Raw genomic sequence first — 21388 nt, 5'->3', positions numbered from 1 at the left:
CTAAGCGTGTTTTTGAAGTTCATCTGTATTATAACGTGAATTCAATGTATTAATACTATCATAAACATGTAATTTAAAAATTACATTCTCAAAAAATCAAAAAGTGTACAATCAGAGGCATGGAGAATACAAATATTTTGGAGACCACAGCTATGAAGAATATGTTCAAAAGACCACAAGAGCAATTGAGGATACACAAGTACTCGCTTTGGGAGTAAAGAGCAAGAAGAGGCCCAGTCACAGTCTTGTAAAGCTGGACATCTAGAAAACATGGCCACAACCCGGTGCAGATGGGCCCACCTTTGTTCCACGTTATTGTGTGTTATGGTTTGGGTATGAGGTGTCCCCAAAAGCTTCTGTGCTAATGCAGGAACTGTTAAGAGGTGAGATGTAGGTGGGGCAATGGCTGGAAGAGGTAGGTCATTGGGTGTGTGCCCTGGAAGGTTTATCCTCTCTCCAGCCCCTTCCTCGCCCTCTCTGTTTCCTAGCCTCCATGAGGTGAGCAGCTGTCCTCCACCATGCCTTTCCAGAATGATGTTTGGCCTCACCTTGGGCCCAGAGCAATCGAGTCGGCTGTCCATGAACTGAATCTCTGAAATGAAGAGCCAAAATAGACTTTTTCTCCTCTAAGTTGGTCTTGTCAGGTATTTTGGACACAGCGATGAAAAGCTATCTTATACATTGTCCAAGGTCACACGGGTGGTTACTGCTGAGCCAGGAACACAGGCCAGTCATGCCCGAGTCTAGCTCTTATTTTACTGCCCACACAAAGGAACATGGAACTGTAGCCTGAACTTGAAGCCAAGACAGCAGATTCTTTAAGTAACCTCCCTAAGAGCATGTCCTGAAACTTCATTACGTACAGGTGAAAGTAAAGATGTCAGTGATTTGTTTTAATTTAATAAGAAAATGAGGAACTTTCATTGATATAACTTTGTATCACATTCATACCATGTTTCTTCCAACCTAAGAAAAACTGAATGTTTTTCCTTCATACAGACATAACTTTTCTAGCATATTATCAGTTCACTTAAAAGATTTCATCATTTGCCCATAAAGCTGAGTATGCCATTCTTTGATATGATACTCTCAAATTTCAAACCCGAAGCTACTCTCTTCTTTCACAGGTACAGAATGGTTTGTCTTTTGGCCACATTTTTAAAAGTACAACCATTTTGAAAAATATTAGAAGCAATACGAAAATAAAATACTAAGTAATGATTGTGAGTGAGAATACGAATGAGATACCAAACTGTAGAAAGTGGAAATAGGTTGACATTTTTAGAACTGTAACCTTCAGCTAACAACTGCTTGTTATTTACTATTGGAGGTTTCCTCACAGAACATAGAATAAGGTGCAGTAGCTGTTAAATGGCAAGGTTTCTGCCTTCAAAGAAGTTGAAATCCAGGAAGAGAAAACAAAACTAAATATATTCTTACGTTTAGTATTTCAGTGTTGTATGAAGGAGCCATCAGTGACGTGGAAATCATCATTTCAGGTCCTAGATCTACAACTTCCTTATAACATCACAAGTGATGGTGGTGGTGGTTTAAAAAAAAACCCACAGGGGTAGAAGTAAAACTCTGTAAAATGGATGAATACATAGGAACCTACTCTTTAGAAAGATCTAAAGGATGAGTAGACCAAAGATGTGAGGCAAAGAAATAAATATTCTAGCCTCCTGTTTTCATGGAGGATGTTTATCTGTAGCAGAAAATGCAGTTGAAGAGCTTATCATTTAATATGCATTAAAGAGTTCTTATTCATTATATAAATAAGATTTAACAATTTAACAAAGTCAATTGACATGGAACAGCTGTGTCTTTTCATTTTATTGAACAATAAGAAACTTGTCCTTTTAAAACAAAACCTAACAGCTTATACTGCTTACATTCAAAGACCCTCCCACACACACATTCACAACTCTGATGGCAAACTTTGAGAACAAAATATAGGTAAATAGGGAAATAAATCTTAAATAAGTTCTTTACTCCAAATAAAACACTTCTGCAAATATTTCCTAACAACATCTAGTACAACAGTCCTGTTTGTGCTAAGATCCTCCCAACTGTACTCCTATTTCCACTTGTCAATCAAGTTTGAAAACAAATATGAAAATACACTATATTTTTAAGTTGATGTTTCCTGCTGAAATTGACTTTTCAGTTCCAAACCTCCTAATCAGTTATTGTCTACTTTAGATTTTAAATACATATAAGTCATCACACTTTCTTTTTAGTAAATTCCCTCTGTTGTTCGCTTTTTGATATTTTATAAATCTAGAGTGACTAAATTTTTCTTTTCTCTTGTACTAATTACTGTTACTTTGCAATAGCTATATTTTCCAGCCTCAGATGTTTGAAAGCCTTATAGAGTTACACCTTTATTGCAACTATTTTAAACAAGTGGTTTCATGTTCATTGCCCCCAGAGGGTGATGAATATGAGCATGGAGGATGACTTGTATTAAACATATTTGTTTATAAAAATATATAAATATTTACCTTCATCCCTCCCCACCCCCCAGCAGGCAAAACACTCCCTAGTACTATCTCAGATGAGGCATTCTTTAAACACTGATGGAAATGTATTGTTGATCCTCTGCCCCAGAACCATCCTTCAACCCACCTGAGTGCTGCATTGGCAACAACCCCAATTCAAGGTCAAATACCCACAAGTTTTAAACATCACACATCAGGGGTTTTCTAGTTTGTTTCTTTATTTTTTAATTTCACCCCCCACCCATCCTCCCAATTAAATTAGGTTCTACTGAAGCTACCACAAGGAAAAGCTAAATATTATAATCCCCACTCTCACTCCCATCCCTACCTTCTCTTGCTTCTGCCTGTTCCTCCTTTACGTATCCTAACATTAATGTACATCCAAGTCAAACAACCCCCATGGGGTCACTGTGGTCTTCACCTTTGACTAGCTTTCTCTTTGACCTGGCTCCATATAAGATTATCTAAATTGCATTTTTTAGTTCTTCATTGATACTATACACACACATTTAACAAATCTATATGCATTCAAATATTTAACAAATATCTAAATGTGTTCAATCATATGCATTTTATGGATTGTAAGTAGCCTACTTTCTTTTTTCTGAATCTACCCTGAATCATACTTGACCTCCAAAAATTATTTATCCATATGCTATAATCAAGACAAATTTTTAAATGTTGGCTGAGTGTTGAACAATCATTAAAATAGAAGCTTTTCTTGAAAATCCCACCCAGGATCAGCGTGGATTCAACCATTTCATTACAGGGGACTGAGCAGCATTCTCTTTCACAGTTTCTTCTCTGACAGCATTGCCATCTCCAGATGCCAAGTCAAGCTCTGAAATTAGAAGGAATACAGATAATATCCACATGGCTAAAACTCAAAGACCAAACACAATTTTTTTTGTTTTTATTTAATTTTAATAGAGTCAAGATTCTATGCTCTATATCAGTACCTCCTATCTAAAATAACACTTTTGCATTATTTCTGTTTATAAACCTAATATTACCTGACATTATCTTATACATTATTTTTTTCTTTATTTTTTCTGTATTATCTCACTCTACCACTATAATTTCAACTCCATGAAGGAGGGACTTTCTTTCATTTGCTCTAACATCCCATCATATACAACAACAATTGGAACATAGTAGGAACTTAATAAATATTTATGGTATGAGCAAATGCTGTAAGGATAGATTTCTAAGTAGGATTTTTATACTAACTTTAGAGAAGAGGGATTAACTTTGTGGTATGATTCCAGAAGGCAGATCAAAAAGTATAATTTTTATATAGCTATTTCTTGCTTTACACACAAGAAAAGTTATAATATTTAGAATTTTCTAAAATGAAACTTTCTGCTACATGTCCTTGCTTCAGTGTGCACATCCTGAAATGAAATGCTATAAGAAGATGAGTGTGACCTAGGAGACAAATGCATATAAATTCATGAAATATTTCAGATCTTAATCCTCACTCACCCCAGTAAAAAATAAATTTTAAAAAGTTACTTGTGAATTCCCAGTCTTAGGATGCTAACAAAATAAACAAACAAATACATAAATAAATAAATAAATGGGACAACTAGGGTAAGGAAACCCATCTGCCAAGAATGTTGGAGAAGACAACCTCAAGCAATTAGGGAATGGAAGGGACCTCTGAGAGAACCTATGCTGGTAAACCTTGGAGCCATTTAATCTATTCTCAAAAGGTGATGCCCTGTAAACTGTAGCATTCAAATCCAGAAAGTCTCATGTAGGAAGTGCACAACTAAGCAGGGGGTCCCTGGGCAACCTGTCCACAATCTTTAGAACTTTCTGTTCTCCATCTTGAACCTAAGGTTTACCAAGATGAATTAATAATCTTTAAATACTCCAGATCAGAAAAAGGAGAAAACCAAATGCTTTTTCCAAAAAATGTCTAATAAGAATCTCAATATTTATTTCTGGTATAAAAGTGAAAATATTTTTGTGCTGCCTATCATGAATGTCCATCAAGCAAAATAGTATCTGTTTTCAAGGCATCTGTATTTTAAATGTTCTACAATAATTATATATATTTGGGGCATGGTGTGATATTTTGAGTGTATAATGATTAAATACAACTAGCAAATCAGTCACCTCTCATGCCAGGTTTTGGTGGTGGAAATATTTAATCTACTCTTTGCAATTTTGAAACATATAGTGCATTATTAATTATAGTCACCATTCTGTGCATAGACAAATATGCTTTAGTGATACATGTCTTTTATTATTTTATTTATTTAAATATATGTCATTTTTTAATGGTCAATTTCAATTTAGTAAAGCTCTATGAGCCAGGCCATTTATCAACTTGATAACCAAATATGTTCATGGTACCGTCTTATTAGGTTATATATTCCTTATCTTCTCACAACTGTGTAAGAAATGTACATGACCTATAAGCAGCATGTGAGCATAACTACAAATTCATTCATTTCCCAAATTTGATTTACAGTTAGTATTTCTTATCCTCTCCCAAATCCGTAAAAATACATGCTTGGAATGCTTCCATTTAAATGCTTCCATCGGGTTAAAAAAAAATGTTCTCTATTTTTTTTATCTTGGCTCTTAAACCCTATCCAATAAATTCCTCAAAGTACATTTTCTATGTGAAGTTGGTTGGGAGAGAAATAGTTTTGTCTAGTAAATATATAAAACAGATCACTGAAGAATTTAAAGAACTTTGCATATCTCAGTTGGTTATTTTTATTACAGATTTTTTAGTAATCAATCCTATGTATCCTCCATATAAAATGGGTTAACTTTATGAGAAATTATAGTATATATTCTCAAAATTATTAACGGGATTATTTTAGAAAATAACAACAGCAACCAAACTCAACTACCACCCACCTTTTCCTGAGTACAATCAAGGAAACAAGATCATTCAAATCAATGTTTTATTCTACTCACTGGCATTTTTTTAAGTTTTAAAAACTAGAAATGAGACTACTGTTGCCATGCCAGACCAGAATAAATTCTTACCTGTGCTTGAAACAAATCTCCGGGAAGACTTGGTTGATGAATATGGGAAGAAAGAAAATTTCAGACATTTGCCGGTCACCCTGTCACATATGCCCGACTGGCAGTTGCAGGTTTCTTTGCATTCCATCCCGAAGGTGCCGTAGGGGCAGTCTGAGGGCAGAGGAAGGATTAGAGAGGTACCCGTGTGTGTGTGTGTGTGTGTGTGTGTGTGTGTGTGTGTGTGTGCATAAGCCTCCATCCAAGCAGCCCTGCGTGATTGCCTGAGGATTTGAACCAACCTCATGAATGTTGATTGTACAATGAAATCCAATTCTTGAAAACCCAGGCTTTGAATCAACTTTTAAATTTACAGCTTTATAAAATTCATGAATTACTTTATAAAATGTGTAAAGTCATAAATTTTATAACTTTGGGTTATAAAAGTGAAATCACACAGTAAGATCAGACAATGGATGCTCCCAGCTTAGTGTAATGATGTAAAGGTTAACTGAAGACAGCTACACACAGCCAGTCTCCTTGGACCTGTCTTAATTCTGTTTATTTTCTGCTTAGATGTCAACAGACAGATTCTCACAGGTTATCTCTGTAGTAGCTCAGTGAAGATGGGAAATTAAAGGCTGGTAGAGTGCTTGCCTAGCATGTACAAAGCTAAAAAAAAAAAAAGAAATTGAATGGACATATACATCAGCTCCTCAGAGTTTAAAACATGTCATGCTGTCTTTGAATCCACTCTATTCACTGACAAGTTACAGTTTTAAATGTATAGCAAAGGTCTTCAAACTAACCAGGGATAAGAGAACTGTCACCTCAGCTCATCAGGAAGCAATCAACCCCCAAACTGCTTCAACCCTTGTAAAGTTCCTTATCTGTCTGAATAAGCAGTACAACCAACCTAACTCCCCCAGTTGTTAGGAGGGTTCACTAGTAAAATTCTCAGCCAAGCTAAGATGCAAGATGCAAAATGAACAAGAAAGTTTAGCTTTTATAGACTTATCAAGAACTGGAAGCCTTTAGAGCTTCACTGTTTTTATACTTCAACTAAAACATACTACACTGAGATAAAGAAGACAGTCATTTGTTAAGAAGACATAGTTAAATGACATAAACAGCATCTCAACTGGTCTGTAAAAGCCAGCAGAATAAATGTAGACTATATATTCTCCTGGCATGAAAATATAAATGTACAATCACACATAGGTAGAGAAACAAGTTGTGAGGTATCTGGATCTTTAGCAACCCAATAATCCCCAGAATGATCAAGATGGATATTAATAAAATACAATTTTAAATTTTTTTTGTTGTAGATTGACACTATGTCTTTATTTTATTGATTTATTTTCATGTGGTGCTGAGGATCAAACCCAGTGCCTCACACATGCTAGGCAAGCACTCTACCATTGAGCTACAATTCCAGTCCCATTAAGTACATTTTTATAAAGATTTAGGAGTGCTCTTTTCACCATCCTTCAGATTACAGAGGATCCTGCTTTTGTACACTGTCCTCTTGCTGGGAAGAAATCCTTAAAAGGAATCCTGAGAAAACCTCTAGGAGAAAAGAACACAAGATTGGAATTTAATTATGCTTGCAGTGAAATCGAAAAATAAAAGTTTAGCCAAATTTTCAGTTACACTTCTAATGTATCCCCTGATATATCCAACAGTGCTGGATGCATAGTAAGTGTTCAATAAATATGTGTTGGCTACATAATTGTTATCTGAGCAGCCTAAAAGCAAGCATTTGAATATTTAGAAAACATTTGGATATGCAGTTGAATTGTATAGTTTTATGGGTATTCTATAGAAAAGCTAAGAGAGGGAGATTTCCTACAACAAAATGGAACATCTCTACCTAGAATATCTAAGTCTGACCTGTTCTCATTATATCCAGCAGAGAGAAAAACAGAATTTGTCAACAATCTGAAGGATGCTAAAAAGAGGAATCCAAAAATGAATTTTTTAAAATGTGTCTCATTAATATCATCCTCAATCATTCAGTAGAAATGAGAGTGCTAAAAATTCCAAGTACCTTACAGCTTGATTCTTTATACTAATGCAATTGTACATGTATCATCACATTTACAAAAGGCATTTCTATGCCAAGAGAAAAAGCAATCCACTGTATATACTGGCTATATCATAAGCATGATTGTGTTAACCACTTCCTCCTTAATTTCCTTATGTGAGGTACTGTTTTCTTGACTGATAAGCACCGTGATTTGCAGAAAATGCAGTTCCTATTCAGTTGAAAGAAACAGAAGTGTATCTGTTCACCAAAGAAAATATTTACTCAATATTCTACGTCTTACTGGTTATAAGCAAAAATAATCTAAGCACAAAAACAAAATTATCCCAATAGTCCAAGAATTTATTTTCTGACCTTTCATAGGTTTTACAGATTAATGTATTCACTTATAAATTATTTTCTAAAAGGAAGGAAAATTAATGGATTAGCTTAACTCTGGATGATTATCTCAGAAAAGAATACAATTGGATTAATACATAAGATATGAAAATTTAGAAATTTCTCAGAATTTTGACAAGTTACCTTTATTGTACATCTGATATTGTTACAACATGAGTTGTGCCTTTGTAAAAGCTCTTAAGGAGATTATGAATGGAGCATATTTAATCACCATTCTTTTGATTTTAAACATTTTTAAAATTTTAAACATTTTGAACCTTAGTCATTAAGTTTTAAATAAACTCTACAAATGCTTAACTGTATCATTTAACTATAATTTCAATCTGATAAAGTTTCCCTTTAAGTCTATAAAACAGCTGACCTTATTCTTTATAGACTTTTCAATTTTTATTTTTCTTTACTGTTATTTTTGGCTTTTCTTAGACCAACTGCTATTTTCCTAGTTAACAAAAATCTTTATAAAGTGGAATGAGGTTTGTTTTATAGTCCCAGAGACTCCTGCAAGAAGGTGAGCTATTTCTTTAGATGACTTAAACCCTCCTTATCCCATCACACACATTAGCATTCATCAGAAAGATTCGAACTGGAGCTCTCCTCTCCACCCTGTGGACCCTTTCAAGATCAAAGACTCACTAAATCTGGGGACTAGAAACCACTCCAAGAGGTTATCTGGTGAGACCTCTGTAATCTCTGCCTTGACAGGAGAGAGCACCTAAAAGCATTCATAACAGATTACTTGTTAAATTTCTAAAGTTTTCCAGAAAAAGAGGTAATGCATCTTCCATTGCAACTTTCTTAAATCTCCTAATCATAATGGGTACAGAGCTACATTTCATTCTATGCTCCCTGCACACTGGTTTCTATGTTGTATGTAGTTTTCCTCCCAGGACAACACCTGTAGGGGACCTGCATCTTCCCTCTTCATCCTGAAGAGCAAAGCCACCTCACCTCCCAAACTACCTACAAGCCCTCAGGGAGCCCTGGATGGAGGAAGCAAGGGGTCACTCTTTACCTTTGCAGATACCAAACTCTTCACCAAAATCATCCTCCTCACTGTAAAACTGACACCTCAGCCCCGGGCCACACTTCACGCCATCCATGCCTGAGACCGTGCGGTAGCAGGTTTCTCCCAGCCCTGCAGCGCACACCTGGCAGCAGCCACAGTCGTCCAGCACCATCTTCTTGCAGTGCAAATTGCTTCTGCACTCACTACTGTCACAATGTTCTGGGCAATCCACGGCGTACTTGACACTCCAAGCCACAGCCAGGTGCACAGGTACAAGGAGTGTGGTCAGCAGCAAGAGGCTCCTCATGTTTCTCTGTGGGCTCAGGCTCGGCTCCGAGTTGTGGTCTTTGCTGGTAGCAAGCAGAGTCCAAAGTGGTAGCTGAGCCTCTGCCTACACGTTTATGAGTTTTATACACTGGGTTGCCCGCATGCTTCCCCGTCATCAATTTCCTCAACCCAGCAGCAGCGCTGTCCTCCTGCCAGCCTCTCTTGTTTTAGTTTATGAAATCCAGGATGAAGGCTGGATTAACACACTGCTGCCATCCAGGAATTGAAAAGCCCAAGCTGATGTCATCTGTTATGTTTAGATGGTTGTTTTGCATGAGGGCTGAAAAACTCACTCACATCCGTCTCAAGGGCTCAAGGACGTCTGTGAAGGGGGAATAATAAAGAAGGTTGCACACCCCCCTTCAGGACAGGAATTGTTCTGACACCGGCATATCACTTGGGGTGTAGCTTTGTCTCAGAGTCTCTGTAGTTGGGAGGAAAATGATATCGACATGAATCATCAAGACCGAAGAAGCTTCTGTAAAAGAAAAAAATAATAATAAGCATTTGGTATTTCCCCTCAATAAATAGCTATGAGATCATTTGGAAGAAGAAAGGGTTATATTGTGCCTTTTCAATACTTAGAAGAAAGAAAATATTTTGATAGGGATTTTTTAAAGACCCTTTCTTCCTTCCTCCTGCCCTTCTCCTCTGAACATTATTTCTAAAGCAATTTGTGTCACATATGTCTAAGTCTATCGTGGATGTAGCTGTGTTTCTTAGTAAGATGTGGAACTGCAGCTGAGAATTTCCTTTAAAATCAACACGAAAAGCCACAAGAGAGGTAAGATCTTACTGGTGCTGTTTCTGGCTTACTCCATTCTGGAGAAACTTATCTGTTGGACTTCTCCTGACCCAAAACTCCCTGGAGAGAGGCTCATCCATCACTGAGTCTGCTCGACCAATGATCGAGTCCGTCGGGAGCCCTTCCCTCACCTCCTGGCATCTATCAGAGCCCTTGCTAAAAACCGCCAAACAAGGCAGCCAGCCCAAGGAAACAAACGAGCCAGCAGGGCAATGAGAATAAGCTCCAGCAAGTCCCGAGCAAGGAAAAACATTACCCATCAGGAAGCAAGGTCTTCATGCTATGGAAGGTCACAGGGCATAGGTCCCACTGCAGAAAACAGACGAGGTCTCTTGAAATATTGACTGGACCAGGGCTTTATTGAGCAAGGTTTGCGGCACAGAAAGAGCAAGATGGAAGAAAACAGAGGGGTTTTCTTACACCAACCATGTGTTGGATTATAAACCCCCCTTCCCACTTGTCAAAATAGAAACAAACCCATAGTCATCTGGTAAATAAATGACCCAGCAAAGTGGTCTGTTGAAATTAGCTGTGGGAAATCTACAGGACTCAGCTTCCTCTCTTGAGAATTGACAGCATTAGGTTAGTCAACCTCTGAGATTCTCCAAAAGACAGGGCAGAGAGGCCTGGTCTCTGCTTTTGTGAATAAAATATTAGTGGGTGCAGGGAGCAGGAGGAGTGCAGAGAATTGAGGAAGTGGGAAAGAAGGCAAGAGTTTTAGCTTCCAAATTTCCCAAATTTTCCAAGACCATCTACTTTGAAATTCTTTATATTCATCTCTTTACATTTATCTTTAAATTCATCTCTCCAGAAACAAACATGTACATAATGGGTGGAACACTGATTTACTGTTTTCAATAATGGATAATATTTATTGAGCATATATTATGTACCAAACCCTGTTCTTAAACATTTCACATGTTTCACTTGCCCCTCACCACAATATTATGAAGTAATTATTATCATGTCTACTTTTTGAATGAGAAGTTGAGTCAGAGAGAGGTCAAATAATTTGCCCCAATTCTGCCATAATGTCAGAGATTGACTCAAACTGTCAATTTAATCCCAAAGCCTCACAGTCAATTGCTTATTATAATACAATCAAGTTTCCATGGCCAGTATCTCCAATGGTTCACAATTTAGGTTGATCCTAAGAAAGGTTTCTTGTTCAAACTTTGTTGAACACCACTTTCTGAGGAGAGAGTGGCTATCTGAAATAGTAGTTAATAATAATACCTACCTAACCTTTGTAGAATTCTTACTATGGATGAGACACTATACTAAGCACTTTATGTAGATTACACATTTAACCTTTAAAACAACATCCAGAACTAGATACTATTCTTATACCCATATTTGAGATAAGAAAACTGAGCCCTGGAGAAGTTAAGTAACTCATCCAACAGCACATAGTTAATAAATGGTTAGTTAATAAAGCCAAGACTCCAGCCCTGAGATGAATGGGCTTGGAGACTAGAAAAAGGATTTCAAAATCAAATATATATAGATGACAAACAAGTGGCCCAGATGGGTAAAGTGGTGAGCAATACAAGGTATGATTCACAAGGCATGGAGTGAATTTTGTACAACTGAAGAGCATACAAAGTTTTAAATATTTTCCACTATGGATAAAGGGAAACCAAATTGATACTGCCATTGGTAAATGACAACTAAATAGAGAAGATGAAAATTGAGAGTATGAAATTCATAACAGTAAAACAAACAAAGCCTAGATGAAATAGCATCAGTAAAGTTCATCAATGACAGAACTATCTCAATTCATAGTATCTAACAACTGACTCATTTTGGGAAAACCTTCAATTCCTTCTAAAACCCAGCAAAATCCCTATGGTATTTTTATCCATTTTTTTTTCTATCTTCCTATAACCTTGAGCTCAGATCAACCAATTCCATTAAGAAAATTAGGAATTAATAAAGGGATAGGAAGTCAGAGCATGAATAACCAAGAAGCCAATTTAATTTTCAGCCTCCCCCCAAAATTAAGGTAAAAGCAAAACTTGACCTTGAGCTCATGGTTGACTTGCTTTGTGCTGGGAACTGGCCCATCTCTCAGCTTGCTCTGCCTGTGCAGCAGTTGTACAATAAAGAGTTAAAAAAAAAAAAAAAGGACAAGTTTTCAAATTCCAAAAATTCAGCCAGGCTCAGTAGCACACGCCTATAATCTCAAGAGCTCAGGAGTCTGAGACAGGAGGATCATGAGTTCAAAGCCAGCCTCGGCAACTCAGCAAGGCCCTAAGCACCTCAGCAAGACTCTGCCTTTAAATAAAATACAAAAAAAGGGCTGGGGATGTAGCTCAGTGGTTAAGCACCCCGGGTTCAATCCCTGGTACCAAAAAAAGCTTCCACAAATGTAAATTCAAGGGGCTGGGATTGTGGTTCAGTGGTAGAGTGCTCGCTTAGCATGTGTCAGTGGTTAAGCACCCCGGGTTCAATCCCTGGTACCAAAAATCTTCCAAAAATGTAAATTCAAGGGGCTGAGGTTGTGACTCAGTGGTAGAGGGTGCTCGCTTAGCATGTGTGAGGCACCCGGTTCGATCCTCAGCACCACATACAAATAAAATAAAGATATTGTGTCCACTTATAACGAAAAAATTAATGTTTTTTTTTAAATGTAAGTTCAAGCTCTAGTGGGGTTACACCAAACCACCTCTAGATTCACAGGACATAGCAAGTGGTCTTCTGAACTGGGATAGAGAAATGATAAAACCAAATCACTATTCAACCCAGCATGACCATACATTTAAAATGCAGCGATTTTTTCCTTAAATTTGGTATTGTGCCAACCAAGAAAATAAGCCTACGTAATTACGCTGATATTTTCTACTTTAATTTGCAAATAGTGATTGATTTCAACCAAATGCCAAGGATTTATTTCTGATAGGCAAAGATGATCCAGTGGTAAAAGTTCTGGGTAGGTTCCAAATCCTCAGGAGATGGTTCATGGTCAAGCTGATTATATCACATTAACTGTGCCTTCCTAACAACCCATCTCTACCGGATGAGTTTGATTTAAATTGAGTTGCAAAGACAGCCTTGAAGGCAAACATTTCCAAGGAGCAAGAACAGACGTTTACAAGCAGATTTTTAATATGTGACACCTTTTAGGTATTTCAGTTTAGTTTTTCCTTGTGTGTGTGTGTGTGTGGGTGTATATGTTTGCATCCGAAAGTCTTCCTGCTCTGACACCAGCTGTGACATTTTGGTATGTGCCTAATGCAAGGTCTAGCATATTTTAGGAGCTTAATACTTAAGAAATACATATATGTAACCAGCTTTTCTCAAAATCATTTTCAGAGAGCACAAGTTGAAATGGGCATAAATATGTTCCCCTTCTCTGTCTTTCCACCAAGAGAGGCAAAGGGAGCACCTGGTTCTTAGGAGGGCAGGGTTGACTTGCAGAGCTGAGTGTTTCTCTGTTGGAAGGAAGCAGAGGTTTCCAGAAATAGCAGAAGCCACTGGGCATTGAACAGAGTCTGAGCAATGATTGTCAGCTCTCACACAACTAACCTACTTGGTCCTCTTGACCTTTGGGGATTGGCAGTACCATGTGCCACCCGAGAAGTTCATGGGAGCCCTCGGAGTCAAGGGACTCTGACAAAATACATCTGTCAGAGGGCAGAGGATCATGGCAGGAACAGTAAGTGGTCAAAGGCGAGGGCCTGGGGAGTACTAGACACAGCTCTGCCACTAGCAAGCTATGTGATCTTAGGCAAGTCACATGCCACATACCTTAGCCCTCTTCTCTCTCTACCTCAATAATGAATTAAGAGGACCAAATAGTGCAACAGCCAAGAAAGTATCATGACCATTATCATAAGAGTCTAATTTTTGAAGATTTGCTGCATTCTTAATAAGTGAACTTAGGTCTTAGAGCAAATATTTCTCCAAAAGAAATACCTTTACAGTTCTCTAAGCTTCAATTTTTTAATAAAGACAATTTTCAAAACTACAGGCAGTTTCCAAAACCTACATGTGTTTGGAAGAGTCAGTGAAGCGCACCTGTTTGAACCGGGCCTCCTGCCTGGGTACAGGCTCTTGGATTTGTACTAAGAAACAAGTCTACACTTTGGGCAGCTAGGGCACCCTCAGAGTTGCCCTTGGGACCCACAAGTATAGAGGTCTACAAGTGAGTGTGATAAGGACCTGGCATCCACAGTGTCTGCTATAAACCTCAACCCAGAATCTCTGGGCACTCAGAGAATTTTGTCTCCATAGCCACATCTTTGACTCCAGTGGATTCTGAGGAAGTTGCCAGATTCAGGTTTCTTTTTAACCCTGGTCAAATCTAGAAACTTCAACTTTGGGCTACACTGCTAGGAATTTGTTTAGAGCCAGGTGGTTTAGACTTGGGAACACCTGAGGAGCTCTCGGGTTGTCTCCAGATGTCTCTCCCCCTTGCCCCAGTTCTGGCAAGCTCAAACATAAAAAGTGTCTAGGCAAGTTTTTCTAACAGCTGGCTCATTTTTAAATTAGGGTTCTGGGTTTATGAATCCATCTGCAAGAGATTTCAGTCACGGAGTATCCCTCTACCTTCAAATATTAACCTATATCCAAAAGTGCCATGCACTGCTCTGATACAAAAAGAAAAAGAAGAAGAAACAACATGAATTGCAAAAGGAGCTCTGAACTCAGAACCAGAAGACCCAAGTTGGAATCCCAGTTCCACCATCAGTCCTGGTGAGATACCAATCAGCCTTCCTGATTAACATGAAGCCCTTTTTCTCCAGTAAAAAGAAAGAGAAGTGCATTCCCTTTCTCAAAAAGATGTTTTGAAGATGGAAGGGGAAATATATATGTGAAAACATGGTTCGACTCTAAATGACCATGCAGGTGTGAAACACTGTTACTTATTCTATAAGACAATTTATACCTGAAAGAAAACAGGCCAAAGTGTATCTGCCTCGAGCGAGACTCACTCATTTCTCCATTCCTCTCACTTTTTACAAAATGATCCAGTTTTTCATTCACTTAATTCACAGAAAACCACAATGACCAAGTTTCAGCATTCTTCCTTAGATAAACTCACCCACTCCTCTTAGGAGCCTGCCTCGCCCTGTTCCAGTTTGACATGACTAAACACTCACAAAACTCTTTTAGGTTAAAAGAGTTTTTTAAAACGTCGGTTTCCTAAAGTATTAGCTTAGGCATTGGAAATCAGTTAAACCTTAGAACTGTCTAACACAAAAGAACACAGAGTTAATAGGCCATGTTAGAAGTTACTACTAAGAGATTTGGAATTTCTACTAGGAATTTTTAAAAGATGGATTTCTGATTAACGTAAGAATCATAGGAAATGATTCTGCTACTTTGCTTGTCTAATACGTGGCACTTCCTTTGCCTAACCTTCAACTGACCCCTTTTATAAGTAATAAAATATAAATCAGGACCACCCTCACTAGACTCATCAGCTTGTCTAGCAATGAGAGCATTAGCCTTTTATATGGCATGTGGGCTAAATAAATAATCAAATTTTTTTAAAAAGGTCAAAGTTAGTCACTTGAAAAACAGAAATAGGAAGGATAACTTCCAAGATCCTCATTTAGGACTTTTTAAGGAACTGGCAGTTTCAGTTTCATCTCTTTAATCTGGTGTCTAAATCTCAACTCCTTTATTCCTGGGATGTTCACAATGAAGGGCCACACAGTGACTTTCTTAAAAACAAAAGTAACTTGCTTTTTTTTTTCTTTTTCTGTCTGCCATGGACTTTAGGAAGTCCCAAAACCCAAGATCTGAGAGCTTGAGCATACATGACACTTGAGGGTATCATGAAGACAGGACTCTGTTCAGTGGTTCTCAAAACAGTTCCCCAGACCACCTATATCAGAGCAACCTGGGAGCTTGTCCAAAAGGCCACAGCCAGGGATTCCAATTTGATGGGTCCAGGGTGGGCCTGGGAATGAAAAGTTTTTACAAATGTACCAGTTGATTCTGAGAAACTGAAAACTTTAAGAAACCTCTAAACTGGTTTTCCCCTTCACATCTCTTCAAAATAGTAGAGTAAGTACTTAAGAATTCTAAAGATTTTTAACAGAAAAAGCCTATTACCTTTGAGGGATTGCCTAGGATTTTTAATTATATCATGCACATGAATTTTTTAGCATGTTTCACTGATTCTAAGGTATATATCTTCCTATGTCAGTGTCTATGAAGTTCAGATTCAGCCATCATATTGTAGGTGTCATTGACCATGTGCACATTAGGACTTGCAGGTTGAGTACCAAGCATTTGGAAGACTCTCAAGGACCCTAGAAGAGCTATCTTTTGAGAAATGCTACATTACCAATGGTCTTATGACCCAGAGGCCAAGAGTCTGTAAAAAAAAAAAAAAAAGACATGGCATTGGCAAGTGATTCAGAAGGATCAGCTATGAATGTGAATCATTTTAGGAAAATTTTAACAAACTCATTTAATTTACATATTTCCTCTTATGAATCCATGTCCAAACAAGCCTAAAAGAGTGCTTTCAATTAGTAAAAGTTCTAGTGATATGAAAGTATTATGTCAGAGTCTAATGGAAAGAATATTTTCCTTGTTTAATGATACACACAAAATACTGGCAACATATTACCTGATGACATCTTAGATTCAATGAAATGTGGTAGTTATCAGTTTGCTTACCAGTAGAATATGTTCTGTTTTATCAATCTTTAATCCCCTACTAGGACACTACATGATGAAATTTAAGACCTTACCCTTCGAAGTTGCCTGACAAACATCATCCTAACTTGATCTGACTAGAGGTATTTTTGAGGTTAAAAAATACGTGCTGTAAAACCCAAGTTTAATATCCCACTCTCCATTCCACAGTGTGCACACACATACCCCAGCATATGTTCCAACAGTGGATCACCAGCCTGCTGGCCACAGTCTTCCAGACAGCATGCTGAGAACGCCTTCCTTTGTAAATATATTTAGGAAGTACTCGCTGAATAAAACACCAAACAATGTTCCCAAGAATAAAAGGAATCCAATGTACTTTTGGATTTCTGTATTCAAAGTGTTCTCAAGATGACAAATCAAAATTTCCACTTTCACGTAGCCTACTTTAGAATGTTGGTCTGTGGGAGATTTACTATTATTACAAATGCAATGTTGGTGAACATTGACCCAGGCTGTATTTTAAGTATTAATGTCTTCATTTTGCTAATTTTAAACAATGAAACTTTAAATAAGGTCATGAATGACCATCTTCTAAGAATCCCATATCCAGGTAAGAACTTGTACTGAAAATAAGAAAACGTAGGGTCATCAGATCCTATCAGGGAACACTTGAAGGACACTGTGAAGGGCCTGGAGAGGAAACCATTGAGTAAAACCATTTGAAGGGCGAGGTGGCATGCTGGTCAGATGACATCTCCCTAATTGCTGAAAACATACACACATTCACAATCAAAAACCAAAAGCAACATGGACAATAAAAATAACATGAGGAATTCACTCTGTCAAACAGTCCTCCATGGTAAGCTGTTAAATGTGTTCATTTGTGATTGGAAAACAACATAAATCTGCTACAGGAAGACAGACGCCTTTCCCCTTTGAGGGACAGGACACAAGTCAGAGCCATTCACATTCAGATAGGAGAGCTGAAGACCAAGACATAAAGCAAATGCTTTCCTCTGTACACAGTCCTACTTCTAGGGCGATTAGGATATATGGGTAACCAAAGACCCTCAGTACTTGAAAAGAGGAGGTAGGGAGGGCCCCAGAAAACTTCTCAAGTCCTAAGCACTTCAAAGTTCTGAGCCCAGAACTAGAAAAGGTCTGATTTAAGTAGTTCAGGGAGAATTGTTTACTCAACTGCCAAAACAACCAGAGCTTTAAAAATGTTAGATAACTTAGAATTCTATGATTTACTTTTTAACTAAATATTGTCTAAAGCTTTTTAGTTTTTCTTAATCTTGTTCTTCAGCAGTTATACAACGTTCATATTTACAGTTTAATAACTTGTAGATTTCTTTTCGTAGAAAACAGAACAGATCAGATCATAGGCAAATGTGGCCATGTCTTGGTCCATTTGGATTGCTGCAACAAAGTACCATAGACTGGTGACTTATAAGCAACTACAATTTATATATGACAGTTCTGGAAAGGCTGGAAGTCTAAGATCAGGATGGCTAGATTCTGGGGGGAACCTTCTGGGCAGTAGACTACCAACTTCTATTTGTAGACTTACACGACAGAAGAGGGAAACTACTCCCATTTGTGAGGGTTCCACCCTTATCCCCTAATTCACCCCAAAACTCTACCTCTTATTATTGTCATATGGGGGTTGGATTTGGGGGAAGCCCAACAGTCAGCCCACTGCAGTCCATAATCAATGGCAAATGTAGCCCCTACCTGTTCCTCTCCATTCATCTGCTTTAACTCTTTTCTCCACCCTTTACCTTTCAAGACTAAAATGCCAGGGGCTCTGTGATCCCTTCAGTGATTTCCTTCAGGCCAGATTCATCCCTCATTTCAACTTTGCATTCTGGGAACCTTCTGGTTCCCAGGAGCAAAAACTACCTTGAGATCCTTGTCATGGTCCTCACAATGCCTGGCTCAGGTGCTACATAAACAAGAAGCTCACAAAGTGGCACATTCTCTAGGAAGAAACAAACTTTAGAAAACAGCCCTCCAAATGACGGTGAATGGGATAGCCCTCCAGCACCCCAGCTTCCTCCCACCTGCCCAAGAGTTCAAGGAGTGATGGTTACAGAATGAGAATGTCCTCTCTCTCCACCCTCTTTAAAAATGAACATGCTAGAGGCCACTGTTACATTCCATCATTAGCATATTCAAGAATCAGTTTATCTGCTCACTTTCCCTTGTCCTCCCCACCACAGATTCCTGCACCAAGCCCAGGACTCCCTGTGACGCCCCCTAGCTCCACTGTCAGAAATTAAAGGGAGTAGAAGCCACAGATTAATTTCACCATACAAAGCATACACCTTGGGGTCAGACCACCTGAGTTTGAATCCTGAGTATAAAACTCATTAACAGTCCAAGCTGAGTACAATGTTTAAATATCTGAGCCTTGATATCCACAGATACAAGAAGGGACACGTGAAAATCCCCACTTTCTAGAGCTGGACCTATGCACTCAGCACAGCACCTGGTAAGTAGTGACCACTCAAAACATGGCCTTTGGCTGGGACTGCAGTAGACACCCCTGCTGCCCTGGCTCTCCATGACCCTGTGACTCCTGGCTTCCTTAGAGCACCTAAGTGGATGGACACAATGGAAAAGAAGATATAAAAGGTCCCTAAGAAGTGACAGAAGCTCAGACTGTGTCTTCTACCTACTAAACCTTTTGATTCAATTTTCTTAGGGTGGGAGATGGTGGATAAAGCTTGAGTTATACAACAAAAATCAATTTTATCTCAAACTGTTAAAGTAGTTTATTTTTATACACATGGCCTTGTGCATGTGGAAAGAGCCCGCAGCATTGATCCAGGGTTCTAGGGGCTCTGGGGACTGCAGAATCCAGACAAGAGGCTGAAGGCCAGGAGTGGGCTTTATTTATAACCATCTGACAGTTTCCAAGGGAGTGAAACAACAAGACCTTGTGTGAGATGAGTCATACGGACTCTCAGGATCAGAGAAGTCACAGAGGATCAAAGAACGGATGAGCCTTCCAGCTCACTGCCCCTCTGAAACCAAAAGATGCATTTCACAGAGCTCTCTATAATCTGTTCCAACTAATTTTCAGGGATTGAGTCTAAAGGAAGATTCAGCAGCAGACTTAGTTGCTATAGCCACTTGGATCCCTGACAACGTGGGCTTTGGTAGAATAAAAAAAAAAAGCCACATTTTCCCACAATACCTTCCCTCAAACAAAATGAATGAAAGCCCAAAGCCTTATTTATGATGGAGGGATGAAAGACATAGTTGAACAATTTGCAAAGCATTCAAAAATAAATACGGACATCATTGAGCAACTTGCAATGCACCACAAATAAGTATTACTAATTTATTCAAGTGTACTTCTGTAACTGTGTTTTTCATACACTTTTCTATTCGTATTCTCTGTCCCATTATGACGACTGCCCACTGAGTCACGGCTGAGGTATGACAGTAATGTCAAACATGCTGGATGTCACACCGTCCAATATTCATCCAATTCATCTTGCTTTGCAAAGCAATGTAGGTAAGGAATGTACTATTGGTTTGGCCTCATGAGCTGGCATGTGGTTGGTTGATCAAAGGAGGTGCTGGATAGAGGTCTGGGGAATGAGAAATGGACACACATCTGCTCTGGGACCCTTGCTGCTTCCCCTACTATTCTGGCCACCTATCTAGGTATCTGATAAATAAGGGAAAATGGCTCAGTGGTCCACGTACACTAGATTTGACAGAGCAGAATCCACTGGGGAGATAGAATTGGTTCCCCTGTGGCCCATCTGCAGCAGTACACAGAAGCCAAATAGAGATAAACTTTGGGTTCCAGCTCCTGCCCTGGTATGATCAGACTGGACACAAAAGTAACATGAACTTCAGCAGTATCCCACCACCTCATCCATATATTCTTGGGAGATGCTGGTCTTTCTTGGCATGATGGAGGCTGAGGACTGACCTTATAGCTCAGAATATAAGCTAGTTACAAAATTCCCTATGTAGGGAGCATCAGCCTGTCTGCTAGCATGAACACAGAATGGCCAGGATTGATTAATGAAAGCACTAAGGCATCCACTGGACACCTCTTCCCTAGGGAGGCCAACCTGCTCACCTCTAATAGGTGAACTCTACCAAGTGTAAGCTGCTTCATACAATCACATACCTGCCACCCACACTGCCTGTTTGGGCTGTGTCTATGGCTAGACAAAGAAAGAATTTGGAGTTTCTCATCTGAGTACAAAGGATGGCTTTCTAAGGTATCAAGTAACCATTTATTCCATTTTCCCTCTACACATCACAATCCAATCTCTCCACTTTGCTACCCTGTTCTATTCCCTCCATGCACACTACTTCATCCAGGGTTGCTTTCTTTCTGACTTCTGGATGGGTTTGGCCTGGGAGGCAGGTGCTACAGAAGATGAGAGGAGGAGAGGGGGACCATGGCACTTCTTCCCGACTCCTCCTTTGCTCTGGCCTTCATCTCAGGCAGGGGCTGTCTCATTGTTCATGCTTACAGCAGCTGTTGAGAAGCCCTGCTCGACAGCACAGCCCTTGCTGGACTGACTCAGCTTGCTGGGCTAACAGCAGCAGCAACAGCTTTCTGCTGAGACATCTCCCTGGGTGCCTTGAGATCTTAATTATTCATATACCTCTGTGAGAAGTCCTTTTATGAAAGCCTCTTCATTTGAACAACCTGA

At 38.8% G+C, this 21388-nt stretch overlaps 1 protein-coding gene across 1 annotated transcript; it reads right to left on the bottom strand.

The window, feature by feature from the left end:
- Positions 1–1862: 1862 nt before the first annotated feature.
- Positions 1863–9470, bottom strand: Esm1 (endothelial cell specific molecule 1). The gene is made up of 3 exons (XM_027938156.2): positions 8948–9470; positions 5514–5663; positions 1863–3342 (listed from the first exon to the last, which is right to left on the bottom strand). Exons 1-3 carry the CDS (start codon positions 9246–9248, stop codon positions 3242–3244), a joined length of 552 nt encoding a protein of 183 aa, XP_027793957.1. The 5' UTR covers positions 9249–9470; the 3' UTR covers positions 1863–3241.
- Positions 9471–21388: the final 11918 nt, after the last annotated feature.

The sequence above is a fragment of the Marmota flaviventris genome, chromosome 5, assembly GCF_047511675.1.
Source record: "Marmota flaviventris isolate mMarFla1 chromosome 5, mMarFla1.hap1, whole genome shotgun sequence".
In the NCBI taxonomy this organism is placed as follows: Eukaryota; Metazoa; Chordata; class Mammalia; order Rodentia; family Sciuridae; genus Marmota; species Marmota flaviventris.
Note: the sequence above shows the minus strand (reverse complement) of the source record. Positions and strands in the feature narration are given on the sequence as shown.

Bases quoted from the DNA above. Each gene is read 5' to 3' on its own strand.
- Esm1 (XM_027938156.2), bottom strand. From the start codon at position 9,248: ATGAGGAGCCTCTTGCTGCTGACCACACTCCTTGTACCTGTGCACCTG. The intron at 5,664-8,947 runs GTAAAGAGTGAC...CTCTGCCCTCAG, and splicing joins AGAGTTTGGTATCTGCAAAG to ACTGCCCCTACGGCACCTTC. The intron at 3,343-5,513 runs GTAAGAATTTAT...TTCTAATTTCAG, and splicing joins GAGATTTGTTTCAAGCACAG to AGCTTGACTTGGCATCTGGA.